The sequence below is a fragment of the Salmo salar genome, chromosome ssa22 (assembly GCF_905237065.1).
Source record: "Salmo salar chromosome ssa22, Ssal_v3.1, whole genome shotgun sequence".
Taxonomy (NCBI): Eukaryota; Metazoa; Chordata; class Actinopteri; order Salmoniformes; family Salmonidae; genus Salmo; species Salmo salar.
Window position 1 is genome coordinate 53,611,158 of NC_059463.1, and position 16,584 is coordinate 53,627,741.

The 16,584-nt window shown below is 41.1% G+C and overlaps 1 protein-coding gene across 1 annotated transcript; it reads left to right on the plus strand.

Annotated features, from left to right (window-relative positions):
- Positions 1-1,781: 1,781 nt before the first annotated feature.
- On the plus strand, positions 1,782-15,026 carry LOC106583703 (glycerol-3-phosphate dehydrogenase [NAD(+)], cytoplasmic). Its single transcript, XM_045705481.1, is given in 9 exon segments — positions 1,782-1,999; positions 4,741-4,906; positions 4,908-4,919; positions 5,323-5,463; positions 7,140-7,278; positions 7,539-7,560; positions 7,562-7,637; positions 7,957-8,193; positions 13,223-15,026. Coding segments are annotated over 9 exon segments (927 nt in total). The 5' UTR covers positions 1,782-1,952; the 3' UTR covers positions 13,310-15,026.
- The last annotated feature ends 1,558 nt before the right edge of the window (positions 15,027-16,584 follow it).

The window sequence follows — 16,584 nt, forward strand, 5'->3', positions numbered from 1 at the left end:
GTTGGGGCGAAGAGAGGGACGGAACCTACACTGTTACAAATGCACGGCCCCATGTCGCAAGGATCTGTTCACAATTCCTGGAAGCTGAAAATGTCCCAGGTCATCCATGGCCTGCATACTCACCACACATGTCACCCATTGAGCATGTTTGGGATGCTCTGGATCAAATTGTATGACAGTATGTTCCAGTTCCCACCAATATCCAGCAACTTCTCACAGCCATTGAAGAAGAGTGGGACATCATTCCACAGGCCACAATCAACAGCCTTATCAAAACTATGCGAAGGAGATGTGTCGTGCTGCATGAGGCAAAAATGGTGGTCACACCAGATATTGACTGGTTTTCTGATCCACGCCCCTACCCTTTTTTTAAGGGTACCTGTAACCAACAGATGCGTATCTGTATTCCCAGTCGTGAAATCCATCGAGTAGGGCCTAATTAATTTACTTACATTTCCTGATTTCCTGATATGAACTTTAACTCAGTCAAATCTTTGAAATTTCTGCATGTTGCGTTTTATATTGTTGTTCAGTATAGTTTCAAATACATGCAATTTAAAAGTTACATATCATGACATTTCAATTTGAAATATTTTGAAAAAATATATATAAACTATTGGAACCAAGACTTAAAAATAACTAATGTTGTCACAAGATGGAGGGAAAGTGGGAGCATAACTAATGAAATTACAGTTAATGAAAATGTAGGCTTAATCCAATATAAACTCATGTATAGAATTGATTATACAAGAGACAAAAGTCACAAATTCTACAGCACAACCGCAGAGTCATGCCTTTAGTCTAAAACTAACAATGATTCAATAATCCATGCTTTCTTGAAATGCTATTAAGTCCAAAAATGATGGGCTGTTTTAGAAAGTAGGCTGTCAGAAGTACTACAATGTAAATGTACTATTAATTGGTCTGTCTTTCAAGACATGGAAAATGGGGGTGTAGTGAAATATTCAATGGGCTGGAGGATTCTCTTCTCATAACTCATCTTGAATAAACGTATATAGGAAAAACGTGCAAATCAATTAATCCAGCATCATTAACACAAAGACAAAATCTAATGATTTATTACTGAAATAGCATGGACGACCGAGAAAAACAAATTGGTACAATTTAAGGCCATTTGGCAAACAATAATGCAGGCACTAGGTGTAATGGTCGTCGTACGTAGTGGACCAAGGCGCAGCGGGTTGAGTGCTCATAATGACTTTTATTGAACACAAACGAAACAAAACGATCGCACGACCAGTATTGCACGCGCACGACCAGTATTGCACGCGCACGACCAGTATTGCACGCGCACGACCAGTATTGCAGCAACAACTTCCCACCAAGGGACAGGTGAAAACAGGGCTACTTAAGTATGACTCTCAATCAGCAACAACGATGTACAGCTGTTCCTGATTGAGAGCCATACCAGGCCAACAAAGAAATACACAACATAGAAAAACATAGAAATACAAAACAAGAACATTTCCCAAAAACCCCGGAACACATAAATCAAACACCCCTCTTACATAAATACATATCCCATTAAACCCCGAACCACATAAAACAAATACCCCCTGCCACGTCCTGACCAAACTACAATAACCAATAACCCCTTATACTGTCAGGACGTGACACTAGGGATGGAGGTGTGAGCATGCGGGTCTGGGCAGAGGTGATGAAGTCGTTGTTTGTGTGCGTCTGTAAATTGTTGTTCGTTTGTGTCTGTTTGTATTTGGTGTAAACCATTTTTTACAATCTTATATAAAAAAAATATAAAAAAAGAACAAATGGTCCTCTTGGAGCCTGTCTGGACCTGAGTGCACTAACCAATAAATACAAGAGGGAGTGACCCAGACTGCTATCCCACGTGCCAGGTATAAATACACTTCGTCTAGACTTCAGACGAGTCTTCGCACCAATCACTTCAGGAGGGGCAGCAGACACCATGGATGATCATGGCACCTAAGAAAGTATGCATCATTGGCTCTGGCAACTGGTAAATACCTTTTTATATTGATTTATGCTAAAATGTATTTTGATTACGTCTTTCTGAGCTGATGATGCAGAATGATCCTACTGTACTGTAAGACACAGCCGTTTTTGTATGTCAACGGTTTTCAAATGTCTTTCACTTACCGGACTGTAATTTTGAGTTAGCAATAATACTATTGTAATGAAACAGCAGGGAGCAGGTCTCGAATCCTCGACCTTCTAGCCCGAAGTACGGCGCGCTATCGACTGTGCCACAAAAGCATGCTCGTGCAGCAGAGTCGATTTCCGCGCTTATAAACCCAGGGTAGTTACACTATCAACCTTTGAGTCGATTGTGTATCAGGTTGTAGGTTACAGAAGTGCAGGTGTGTGAGACGAGTGTATCGAGTTTATTTAGCTCGATGTGATCTCACTAGAAACAGATGACTGTTTGAAGATGACTGTGTAGAGCACTGTTGCTGTTTGCTTTCCCCAGCTTTCTTTGTTTGCCTTATCAGACTAATATTAATAATAATACTTGTATTGTCTCGATTAAGCTTACCTATGGTGGTAATAATGCAACATAACTGGGGCAAATATCAGAATTTGATTTATTATCTCAATATTTTATTGCATCTAATGGAATTGCTGGATTATTGCAGAATACAGTTATATTCCTTATAGTTTTAAACACACACACACACACACACACACAGGCTGCCTCCATTTCACTGTATGCATGAGATCAGATAATGACTAAATAAAATGTTTCTAATTTTATGTTTCTGTCCATGATGAGGAGATGGGAATACCAAAGTCTAAACTCTAGCCTAGAGGGTTTATTTTTATTTAACCAGGCAAGAACAAATTATTATTTACAATGACGGCCTACCCCGGCCAAACCTGGACGACGCTGGGCCAATTGTGCACCGCCCTATGGTACTCCCAATCACAGCCGGATGTGATACAGCCTGGATTCAAACCAGGGACTGTAGTGACGCCTCTTGCACTGAGATGCAGTGCCTTAAACCGCTGCTCCACTCGGGAGCCCGAACCTCTGTGATGAAACTACACTATGAGCCTTCATGATACACAAACCACCATTTACAAAGTGGTGATCAGCTCTGTTAACCATTTTATAAAGTGGTGGCATTGTGTCCAATCAACCTGGAGTCATAGGTAGACGTAACATAGTAAACGTAAATCCAGGACCACCAATGAGGAAGACACATTTCGGTTGAATGCATTCAGTTGTACAACATACTGGGTATCCACCTTTCCCTCACCTTTCCCTTTCTAATTTGTATGATATGTTATGTTTCGTGTGGATGTCCGTCATCTATTTCGTATGATATGTTACAAATTACTCTTCGTATTATTTGTTAAGAATTGCAATTCGTACAATATGTTACAAATTGAAATTCATACAATATGTAATTAATTTGCAAAACGTATGATATGTTAGGAATTCCAATTTGTTGTAACTAATGTTCGCTAGCTGGCTAGGTGGCTATCACTGATGTTGGCTAGGTGGCTAACGCTAATGTTAGCTAGGTGGCTAATGTTAGGTAGGCTAGGGCGTTAGGGGTTAAGGTTAGGGTTAGGTTAAAGGGTTAGAGGAAGGGTTAGCTGACATGCTAAGTAGTTGTTAAGTAGCTAAAAAGTAGTAAGTAGTTGCAAAGTTGCTAAAATGCTAAAGTTGTCCGTGAACCAATTTGAACACTCAAATTTGGGTTGCTAGAAGTTCACGTTATACGCCCGACCAACACCCAACTTTTGCCTTAAGTAACCATCTGTCTTATATAACCATACCAAAACTAACGTATCATACTAATTTGAGTGACCTGGATTCACTTTACTATGTTACGTCTAGTCCATGAGACCAGGCCATGCTGCTATGTCAACAAATGCTTAGAGCTGCTACACTGCAGGGCCTTTGATTTACTTCCTCAGGAATGTTCTTATGTTCTTTGAGGTTGGATTGTGTTGTTGGGTTGTGTTGTTGTGTTGTGTAGGTTACTAGAACAATCGAGGGGAAGTTTCTGAATCAATATTGAGTTGTCTGATCTTTAAAATATCACTCTTACCTCATTCCTTGGCATAAAATAAGGCCTTGTTTGAGTAATCACTACTACTGTCATTATACTCATTAGGTGTGGTGTATATTCATTGTAAACAGTGTATGAGCAACATTCATTATTGACACAATAATCATTTACTAGTCCACAATTGAAAAATGAATTACACCATTATTTTCTCTCCCAGCATTTGTTGCATAATACTTGGTGCTAGAAAGCTTAACTGATTGGATAATACTTAACTGATTGGATAACATTTGGTCCTAAAAAGCTTAACTGATTGGATAATATTTGGTGCTAGAAAGCTTAACTGATTGGATAATATTTGGTGCTAGAAAGCTTAACTGATTGGATAATATTCGGTGCTAGAAAGCTTAACTGATTGGATAATATTTGGTCCTAGAAAGCTTAACTGATTGGTGGCAGTGAGAGACAAGCTTTATTAACCAAATACAATTGCAAGACTGATTGGTTGGGTCCAATGGGGATATTCAACATTCAAACATCTCACTTCTAGCCTGTTTATCTCTCAAAGTGGGAAAACCTCACTGGGTTTTGCACCCTGCTCTAATACTAGTGTGAAGTCTATCATCCATTCAATTGAAGTAATCTCCTCAGCTCCAAAAATGTGGAGAAAAATGAAACAATAGTATTGCTTGAAATTGACACTTTTGTTTCACATCTACAGGGGCTCTGCCATTGCCAAGATTGTGGGCACCAATGTAGGAAAACTTGACATATTCGACACGACAGTGAACATGTGGGTGTTTGAGGAGACGGTGAACGGACGTAAACTCACAGAGATCATCAATACAGACCATGAGAATGTCAAGTACCTGCCTGGACACAAGCTTCCCCCCCAACATTGTAAGACTCAAGATTTCAAAATGCTCTGGAAAAAAAAAGATCTCTCGTGCAGTTTATGTTTACAGTTTCTCACTATTAAAATCACAATGCATATATCACCTTTTTTTGTTCATATTTGATTATTACCTGATTATTAACTAATTATTAGAGCGTTGGACTAGTAACCAAAAGGTTGCAAGATTGAATCCCCGAGCTGACAAGGTAAAAATCTGTTGTTCTGCCCCTGAACAAGGCAGTTAACCCCACTGTTCCCTGGTAGGCTGTCATTGAAAATAAGAATTTGTTCTTAACTGACTTGCCTAGTTAAATAAAGGTAAAATAAAAAATGACGTAATCACTTATATTACCAACCTTTAACGTTAAGTCTGCCACACATCACCCGATGAATCTCATCCCCATGGAGGTGGCTGTTCCAGAGGTGACGGATGCTGCGAAGGGAGCAGACATCCTGATCTTCGTTATTCCACACCAGTTCATCAACAGAATCTGTGACACCGTCAAAGAACACATCAAGAAGGATGCTGTGGGCATGTCTCTTATCAAGGTGACTGGTTTTGCTTTCAGGGCCTGTTTGTTTAAATGACTACCTCAATGCAGCAGCATACAGTTGCCTTTTTGAAGGGCAAACTTCTGGTTTAATTTCCAGTATTGAATACTGCTGCTTCTAATTATTACTTGTTGCTGTAAATAGGTGTTCCCTCCCAGTACCAAAGGATGATGAACGGTGAGGCGGATCTACATTCCTAGTGATCTGATGTTACAGGGTGTAGATGAGGGTGATGATATTAATATGTGTATCCATGGTAATGTACGTTACAGGGTGTAGATGAGGGTGATGATATTAATAGGTGTATCCATGGTGATGTACGTTACAGGGTGTAGATGAGGGTGATGATATTAATAGGTGTATCCATGGTGATGTACGTTACAGGGTGTAGATGAGGGTGATGATATTAATAGGTGTATCCATGGTGATGTACGTTACAGGGTGTAGATGAGGGTGATGATATTAATAGGTGTATCCATGGTGATGTACGTTACAGGGTGTAGATGAGGGTGATGATATTAATAGGTGTATCCATGGTGATGTACGTTACAGGGTGTAGATGAGGGTGATGATATTAATAGGTGTATCCATGGTGATGTACGTTACAGGGGTGTAGATGAGGGTGATGATATTAATAGGTGTATCCATGGTGATGTACGTTACAGGGTGTAGATGAGGGTGATGATATTAATAGGTGTATCCATGGTGATGTACGTTACAGGGTGTAGATGAGGGTGATGATATTAATAGGTGTATCCATGGTGATGTACGTTACAGGGTGTAGATGAGGGTGATGATATTAATAGGTGTATCCATGGTGATGTACGTTACAGGGTGTAGATGAGGGTGATGATATTAATAGGTGTATCCATGGTGATGCACGTTACAGGGTGTAGATGAGGGTGATGATATTAATAGGTGTATCCATGGTGATGCACGTTACAGGGTGTAGATGAGGGTGATGATATTAATAGGTGTATCCATGGTGATGCACGTTACAGGGTGTAGATGAGGGTGATGATATTAATAGGTGTATCCATGGTGATGCACGTTACAGGGTGTAGATGAGGGTGATGATATTAATAGGTGTATCCATGGTGATGTACGTTACAGGGTGTAGATGAGGGTGATGATATTAATAGGTGTATCCATGGTGATGTACGTTACAGGGTGTAGATGAGGGTGATGATATTAATAGGTGTATCCATGGTGATGTACGTTACAGGGTGTAGATGAGGGTGATGATATTAATAGGTGTATCCATGGTGATGTACGTTACAGGGTGTAGATGAGGGTGATGATATTAATAGGTGTATCCATGGTGATGTACGTTACAGGGTGTAGATGAGGGTGATGATATTAATAGGTGTATCCATGGTGATGTACGTTACAGGGTGTAGATGAGGGTGATGATATTAATAGGTGTATCCATGGTGATGTACGTTACAGGGTGTAGATGAGGGTGATGATATTAATAGGTGTATCCATGGTGATGTACGTTACAGGGTGTAGATGAGGGTGATGATATTAATAGGTGTATCCATGGTGATGTACGTTACAGGGTGTAGATGAGGGTGATGATATTAATAGGTGTATCCATGGTGATGTACGTTACAGGGTGTAGATGAGGGTGATGATATTAATAGGTGTATCCATGGTGATGCACGTTACAGGGTGTAGATGAGGATCCCAAGGCGTTGATACTAATCTCTGATGTCATCAGAGAGAAGCTGGGCATCACCATGACAGTACTGATGGGGACCAACGAAGCCAACGAAGTCGCGGAGGAGAAATTCTGCCAGACCACAATCGGTAAAGTGTGTGTGTGTGTGTGTGTGTTTGTTTGTTTGTTTGTTTGTGCAAAGCTGTGCCCTGCATCGGTATATCTGACGTGTATGAAGTATCATCAAGGTGAATTTGGTTGCTTTGGAAAATAGAACCCAGTACATCTCTTCCATTCAAAGAGCTCATGCCGATGCTTTTGTGTTACAGTAGTAAGTATCCATGCATTTTACCATATGAATGGTATTTTGGATATTTCATGTGTAATATTGTTTGTATTCTTTACCCAGGGTGTAAGAACAAGGACTGGGGAACTGATGCAGACCACTGACTTTAGAGTCACTGTGGTGGTGGAGGCTGATGTCGTTGAGATCTGTGGAGCTCTCAAGGTCTACTTTTTACCCTCATAACATGCTTTTACCTTCATCTCTTTCTGGTGAGATTCATAATCAAACACCACTGTCACTATGAAGTGATGATATAGTAACCGCTTGCTTTATTCCTAATAGTGGTAGTACAATGCGCCTAAGGATGGCATGCCATAGCTTTCTGTTTTTAATGGAAGCTCCAAGGTCTTCTATTCTGACCAATGTCTCCACAAATGGTCTTCTCCTGTGGTCTTCTCCTGTGGTCTTCTGGGAGATCATTATCCGTAAAACATGTGGAATCTAGATCTACACAGAGTAATGAACAGATTTCCCTCCTCAGAACATAGTGGCGGTGGGAGCAGGGTTCTGTGACGTCCTGGGCTTCGGTGATAACACCAAGGCAGCGGTGATCAGACTGGGACTGATGGAGAGGATTGCCTTCGCCCGGATATTCTGCACCGCCGGACCCGTCTCCCCCGTGACATTCCTGGAGAGCTGTGGCGTCGCCGACCTCATCACCACCTGCTATGGTGGACGCAACCGCAAGATCGCAGAGGCCTTCGCCAAAACAGGAAAGGTGAAGAATGTGGAAAGAGAGAGAAACACAAGGGCATTGTTGACATTCTGAATTTCGAGATTCTCCCTCTGTCGTTCTCTCTCTCTCTGTCGTTCTCTCTCTCTCTGTCGTTCTCTCTCTGTCGTTTTCTCTCTGTCGTTTTCTCTCTCTCTCTGTCGTTTTCTCTCTGTCGTTTTCTCTCTCTCTCTGTCGTTTTCTCTCTCTCTCTGTCGTTTTCTCTCTCTCTCTGTCGTTTTCTCTCTCTCTCTCTGTCGTTTTCTCTCTCTCTCTCTGTCGTTTTCTCTCTCTCTGTCGTTTTCTCTCTCTCTGTCGTTTTCTCTCTCTCTCTGTCGTTCTCTCTCTCTCGCTGTCGTTCTCTCTCTCTCGCTGTCGTTCTCTCTCTCTCGCTGTCGTTCTCTCTCTCTCTCTCTCTCGCTGTCGTTCTCTCTCTCTCGCTGTCGTTCTCTCTCTCTCTCTCTCTCGCTGTCGTTCTCTCTCTCTCTCTCTCTCGCTGTCGTTCTCTCTCTCTCTCTCTCTCTTTCTCGCTGTCGTTCTCTCTCTCTCTCGCTGTCTCTCTCTCTCGCTGTCGCTCTCGCTCTCTCTCTCTCTCTCTCTCGCTGTCGTTCTCGCTCTCTCTCTAGCTGTCGTTCTCGCTCTCTCTCTCTCTAGCTGTCGTTCTCGCTCTCTCTCTCTCTCGCTGTCGTTCTCGCTCTCTCTTTGTCGTTCTCGCTCTCTCTCTGTCGTTCTCTCTCTCGCTGTCATTCTCGCTCTCTCTCTGTCGTTCTCTCTGTTGTTCTCTCTCTGTTGTTCTCTCTGTCGTTCTCTTTTTCTCTCTCTCTCTCTCTCTCTCTCTCTCAATTTTAAATTCAATTCAATTCATTTTGCTTTATTGGCATGATGCAACAATGTACATATTGCCAAAGCTTACTTTGGATATTTACAATATGAAAATAATAAGAATCAAAACTGTCAACGGGACAACAGTAACAACAATAACCAAGGGTCAAAATAACCATACATTGAACAATAACAATAAGCATACAGTAGAGGACATGTGCAGGTTGATTGATCTGTCAGACACTGTCCCTCATCTTATGGCAGGCAGCAATGTAGTGCGCTGCCAACCTACAGCTCTCTGCTTCCTCCCCCAACTGGACGGGTAGCCTATTCTCATCAGAGAGGTCTTTGAAACCTTCAATAAGGGTTTCAAATTTGGGGAAATTACACTCTCTAATTGTTTTATATTTTTTACATTTTGTCAGGAAATGCAGCTCTGTCTCAGGTTCTGTTGCTGTGCAGTGGTTGCACAGCCTTTCCTCTACAGGGAGCCAGGTTTTCCTGTGTCTACCCTTCTCAATGGAAAGGCTCTGCTCACTGAGCCTGTACTTTGTCAAGGTTTTTCTAAGGTTTTGATCTGTAACCATGGTAAAATAGTTAGCCACGGTGTACTGTCGATTTAGGGCCAGATAGCACTGCATTTTGCTTTGTTTTTGTGTTTCCTAATAAGTAATGTAGTTTTGTTTTGACTGTGATGTAATTTTGTTTTTTTTCTGATTGATTGGATGTTCTGGTCCTGAGGCTTCAGTGTGTTAGCAGAACAGGTTTGTGAACTCAGCCCCAGGACCAGCTGGATGAGGGTCCTGAGGCTTCAGTGTGTTAGTAGAACAGGTTTGTGAACTCAGCCCCAGGACCAGCTGGATGAGGGAACTCTTTTCTTTGCTCAGCTCTTGGCATTGCAGGGTTAAGTAATGATATGAGAGTGGGTCACTATATTTTAGATGTTTACAAAACTTAATTGCTCTTTTTTGAGTTTTTATTATTAGTGGATATTGGCCTAATTCTGCCCTGCATGCATTGTTTGTAGTTTTCCTCTGGACATGTAGGAGAATCTTACAGAACTCTGCATGAAGGGTTTCAATGGGGCGTTTGTCCCATTTGGTGAAAACTTGTTTTGCAAGTGCACCCCCCAGTGCAGTTGGTTCAATTACACATTCAATTAGTTTTAGCCAAATTTTTATAGGTATTTCAATTTGAAATTGTTTTTTAATGCGTAAAATGCCCTGCGTGCATTCTCTCTGTTCATTCACTGCCTCATTAAGCTGTCCAGTCCACTTATTTTTTATTCTAAGTAATTGTAGTGTGCAGTACTCTATATATTTTGTACCAATTGAGAACTTTGGTCTAATTCCCTGAGATCTGGATTTTTATTTGAGTCTTTTTGGGGTTTACTGCCAGGGCCCAGGTCTGGCAGCACTGCTCTAGCAGGTCCAGGCTCTGCTGTAGGCCATGTGCTGTGGGTGACAGCAGGCATAGGTCATCTGCGAAGAGTAGGCATTTAACCTTTGAATTGTGGAGACTAACACCAGGGGCTGAGGATTTTTCTAGAATAGTAGCCAATTCATTGATGTAAATATTGAAGAGCGGAGGGCTCAAATTGCAATCCTGGCAAAGGCCCCGCCCCTGGTTAAAGAATTCTGTTCTTTTCTTGCCAAGTTTGATGCTGCACGTATTGCCAGTATACATTGTGTCACGGATCCCTCCGGAACTGTGTCATTACGCACACCTGGTCCCTATTCCCACTGATTGTAATTGTATAAATGTGCCCTTTGGTTCACCATTGTTGATTATTGTTCCAATGTCCGTTGGTCGTGTGAGTACCTGTGCTGTGTTGTTTTGGCTTTCGTGCCACTTGAATTGTGCAGATGATTACGGGTCTCGTTCCGTGTGTGTAACGTTTGTCTGTGGAAGAAGGAGTAGACCAAAGCGCAGCGTGGTACGTGTTCATGATGTTTCATTTTAACTTGAACACTGAAACAACAAAACAAAGTGGAACAAAACGCAACAGCTCTGTCAGGTGAACACACCAAACAGAAAACAACTACCCACACTAACCCTGTGGGAAAAGGCTACCTAAATATGGTTCCCAATCAGAGACAACGATAGACAGCTGTCCCTGATTGAGAACCATACCCGGCCTTTACAAAGAAATACCAAAACATAGAAAAAGGAACATAGAATGCCCACCCTAGTCACACCCTGGCCTAACCAAAATAGAGAATAAAAACCTCTCTATGGCCAGGGCGTGACAGTGTGGTATCATTGTGCGATTGTGTATTTATTTGAGGTTCTCCTCGCTCTTTTCTTTGGGTTTCTACCCTGTGTTTTGTATACGTGTTTGTTTGGTCTTCGTCCCTGTGCCTTTACATGGCATGCTGTAATTTGGGTAAATAAAAACCCCATTACACATTCCTGTGCCTGTCTCCTGATCCCTTTATACCAACATGACACATCCATTTAATTATGTAATGTTTTACCCCCTACACCAAATAATAAACTATTAGTAACTAATACCAACAGTAAATAATAAACTATTAGTAACTACTACTGTCAGGGATTTCTTCGTCGGAGGACGATATAGCGAAATCATCGTCGGAAAAAGATGACCAATACGCAGCAGAGTTGATATAGTTCATTTTGAACATTTAATAAACTCAAAATGGATATACAAAATAACAAAAACAAACTCACGATAAACTGACAGTCCTGTTAGGCTTACTTACGCTAAACACGAAACAATCTCCCACAATTAAACAAACAAACACACCCAACTAATATAGGACTTCCAATCAAAGGCAACACCACACAGCTGCCTTCAATTGGAAGTCCACCCCAATTAACCAAACATAGACATACAACTAACTAGATAAACATAGAAATACGTAAACAAAGATCATAACCCAAAAACCCGGAAATACTAAACCAAACACCCTTTTTCCAAAACACCACCCCGAACCACATAAAACAAATACCCTCTGCCACGTCCTGACCAAACTACAATAACAATTAACCCTTATACTGGCCAGGACGTGACAACTACCAACAGTAAATAGTTAACTCTTAGTAACTACTACCAACAGTAAATAATAAACTATTAGTAACTAATACCAACAGTAAATAATAAACTATTAGTAACTACTACCAACAGTAAATAATAAACTATTAGTAACTACTACCAACAGTAAATAGTTAACTCTTAGTTTATTATTTACTGTTAGTAGTAGTTACTAAGAGTTAACTATTTACTGTTGGTAGTAGTTACTATCAGTAACTACTACCAACAGTAAATAATAAACTATTAGTAACTACTACCAACAGTAAATAATAAACTATTAGTAACTACTACCAACAGTAAATAATAAACTATTAGTAACTACTACCAACAGTAAATAATAAACTATCAGTAACTACTACCAACAGTAAATAATAAACTATTAGTAACTAATACCAACAGTAAATAAACTATTAGTAACTACTACCAACAGTAAATAATAAACTCTTAGTAACTACTTCCAACAGTAAATAATAAACTATTAGTAACTAATACCAGCATTAAATAGTAAACACACAAGTAACACTCCATTCCACAAGTCCACAAGTGAGGAGACACTGACCTGCACAGTGAGAAGAGCTGTCAGGTTTCATGGCCCCTGACAACGTGCCCCTAAGCAAATAGGTCCACAGGTCAGAGAGATTTTGAGAGGCCAGTTTATGGTACCCCTAGACTCTCAGGCACCACTCTTGGGGTATGGGGAATGGAGTGTGCAGATTGAAAGGGTTGCGAGGTGCTGATGAGTCATTCATAACAATGTACTTAATTGAACATCCGAATGACATGAATAAACCAATCTTATAACCTTTTCACACTACCGAGCCGAACCGAGCCAAGCCATAGTTGCTGGAACTGTGCCTGAAAGAACCATGTGAAAGATGGTATATGAGCCAGGACTGTACGGTTCAGGCAAGGTTGAAGATGACAGGTTAAGACAAGAGGATTCTAATATCCCATAACTCTTTGCATAAATGAGGAAGCGTTCTTAACAATGGGACTAGCTACGCTTCTTAGCAACAGGTGGTCCCATGAATCTGTTCATTTTCAAAAAGCTTCCATATGGAACCATAACTTGTCCTAACCTGGGTATCTTCAACCTAGGGTTTGGGTAGACCCTATAGTGTGGATCTAAAACTGTTATCCCCTCTATCCTTCCTCCAGGTTCCCCTTGTTCAACGCTGTCAACCAGATCTGTTTCCATGGACACCCCGTCAAAGAGTTCATCAGATGTTTACAGAACCACCCTGAACACATGTAACTGACTGAAGGATGCTGGGATGCTTTAGATGATGGAATCAGCCGAAGGAAGGAAGGAAGGAAGGAAGGAAGGAAGGAAGGAAGGAGATATGAGGAGCTGTTTGGATGATTGCATCTAACTCATCTCTGTTGAAAATGAATCCTAAGAACAGGGAGAGGAAAACATCTGTCAAACCTCCTTCCTGGGCTGCTGTAATAAAACATACCTCCTTCCTGGGCTGCTGTAATAAAACGTACCTCCTTCCTGGGCTGCTGTAATAAAACGTACCTCCTTCCTGGGCTGCTGTAATAAAACGTACCTCCTTCCTGGGCTGCTGTAATAAAACATACCTCCTTCCTGGGCTGCTGTAATAAAACGTACCTCCTTCCTGGGCTGCTGTAATAAAACGTACCTCCTTCCTGGGCTGCTGTAATAAAACGTACCTCCTTCCTGGGCTGCTGTAATAAAACGTACCTCCTTCCTGGGCTGCTGTAATAAAACGTACCTCCTTCCTGGGCTGCTGTAATAAAACGTACCTCCTTCCTGGGCTGCTGTAATAAAACATACCTCCTTCCTGGGCTGCTGTAATAAAACATACCTCCTTCCTGGGCTGCTGTAATAAAACGTACCTCCTTCCTGGGCTGCTGTAATAAAACGTACCTCCTTCCTGGGCTGCTGTAATAAAACATACCTCCTTCCTGGGCTGCTGTAATAAAACGTACCTCCTTCCTGGGCTGCTGTAATAAAACATACCTCCTTCCTGGGCTGCTGTAATAAAACGTACCTCCTTCCTGGGCTGCTGTAATAAAACGTACCTCCTTCCTGGGCTGCTGTAATAAAACGTACCTCCTTCCTGGGCTGCTGTAATAAAACATACCTCCTTCCTGGGCTGCTGTAATAAAACATACCTCCTTCCTGGGCTGCTGTAATAAAACATACCTCCTTCCTGGGCTGCTGTAATAAAACATACCTCCTTCCTGGGCTGCTGTAATAAAACATACCTCCTTCCTGGGCTGCTGTAATAAAACATACCTCCTTCCTGGGCTGCTGTAATAAAACGTACCTCCTTCCTGGGCTGCTGTAATAAAACGTACCTCCTTCCTGGGCTGCTGTAATAAAACATACCTCCTTCCTGGGCTGCTGTAATAAAACATACCTCCTTCCTGGGCTGCTGTAATAAAACATACCTCCTTCCTGGGCTGCTGTAATAAAACATACCTCCTTCCTGGGCTGCTGTAATAAAACGTACCTCCTTCCTGGGCTGCTGTAATAAAACATACCTCCTTCCTGGGCTGCTGTAATAACTAATAACCCCCTGTTCTGTTCCAACTGATTCTTCATGTATTATTGATGACTTTGTCACTAGGCATCATTTCAGTAATGTGTCAGTACTGTGTAGAAATGGTCAGAAAGACATTTTGTTTAGAACACCCATATCCCTTAGTCTTTAACAGGTGAATGTTTTTCTGGGAGGCGAAGTGGATGGATGTGCTTTGGAAGTAAAACTTCAAATAGTCTTAAAGAGTTTCCATTGTCAACATGAGAATGGCAGCTCTCTTGTGGAAGTTGCATTTTACATAGTCTGGCAATCCCACACAAAAACACATGAAAGAAATGCCTTGACACGCCTTTTTACACAGTCACTGGTTAATATTAGTCTTACTAACAGTTTCTGTTAACTTATGTTTCAACAAAGGACTTGAATAAACAACCGTTATTGACTGCTTATCCCTGTATGTTCTCTTTACTGAAGTAGCCTATGGCTTGCCTTGCTTATATGAATGGATTACATTTATTTTGGAATAAATTGTTCAAATAATTCCCACCTAATGTTTTGGACTGCTGTATACACAGTACTTCAATGGTTTGACCTGTGCGATGCTACAGTGTAAAGTGCAGGGGACCTTCCCACACATACATGCTATGCTCCCAACACCGCTCCATGTAAATTGATCTCAATCTGACTAGCCTGCTACCCTAAACTCTTCATCTTTACCTTTTTCTAGAGGGACTACTGCAACCTTTCTGATCTGCTGAGATGTGGATTTCTCAGTACACTAATCTGGGGCCAATTTAATATAATCAGAACACATGATTGTATCTTGTTCTGGAGCAAGGGAATAAGTATGTGTATTAAATCTGGCAGAATAATTAGCCCACTTAAATATTTACCGAGTCAATTTACTCCGAAACACTTTAGTAAATGTAGTGTGTATAGATTTTAAGGTATTCAGTAATCAGCATAGTATGTAAAGGTTCTGTAGAAGTCGGTGATGTATTCACTCACTTTTCACTTTCTCTTTTCAGATTTCTGACGGTTCCATTGGGCCAAAATCATGATGTGATTTCAAAATTAGTCTTGCATATACTGTAGGTTTATGGACAAATTACTAACTTGTTTCGTAATAACAGGCTTTGATAAACAAACGTTGTCGTTTTTCCTCCAAAACAGTTGACCACAGGAGCTGGTGTGATGTAATAGAATTATCAGAGTCCCTAGTTTACATGGTTTGCATAGTTATTAAGTCAGTGATCAGTGATTCTACACTTCACTTTACCCTCAAACTGATCGTCTCCAACAGACTCAATCCCTGATCATCGGAGGTTATAAAAATGGGGGCAATTAGGACAGTTAAAGGGGAGAGACAACCAGAAAATATAAACAATTCAAAATCAGAATATTGCTTAAAAAATTAGCACGTCAATAACTTGCTGGGACGCTCTTTGCAGAAAACAATATGTTCTGCAAAACCTGCAATTTAACATTAGATTATTATACATATGGGTATGAAGGGCATATTTATAAACAGAACATGTAGAGTGGGATTTGTAGACTATTTTCAGAACATAAATGGCTAGCATATTTTCATTAGCTATAGAAATAAAAACCCCAAAAACTTCTCCAACTCGGTTAAGACGGCAGTATATGGAGTATTTTTCTATCTCCACAAAGCGCAGGTTCTCGGGAACACTGTTGAATAGTTCACTGCCTCAATAGTTCTCTGCCTGAATCAGCCAGAACCATTTTTTAACGTCTTCTTCACCTAGCTCTCCTACAAAATATGAAGAACACATTGGTCGTGTGTGTCAGTGGATTCGTCCATTATTATGGCGATGCTTTCACATGTATTTTTTTTTACCAGACTGCGCCTCCGTTCTGTACGTGTGTTAATGAATACACATGCATTTGGGAATTGGCCATTTTGTTTGGAGAGGGATGTTGGCGCTTGCAAAAGCCATATCCTCAGCATTTACGTTTTTAGGCCTATGTGTATTTCTATAGCGA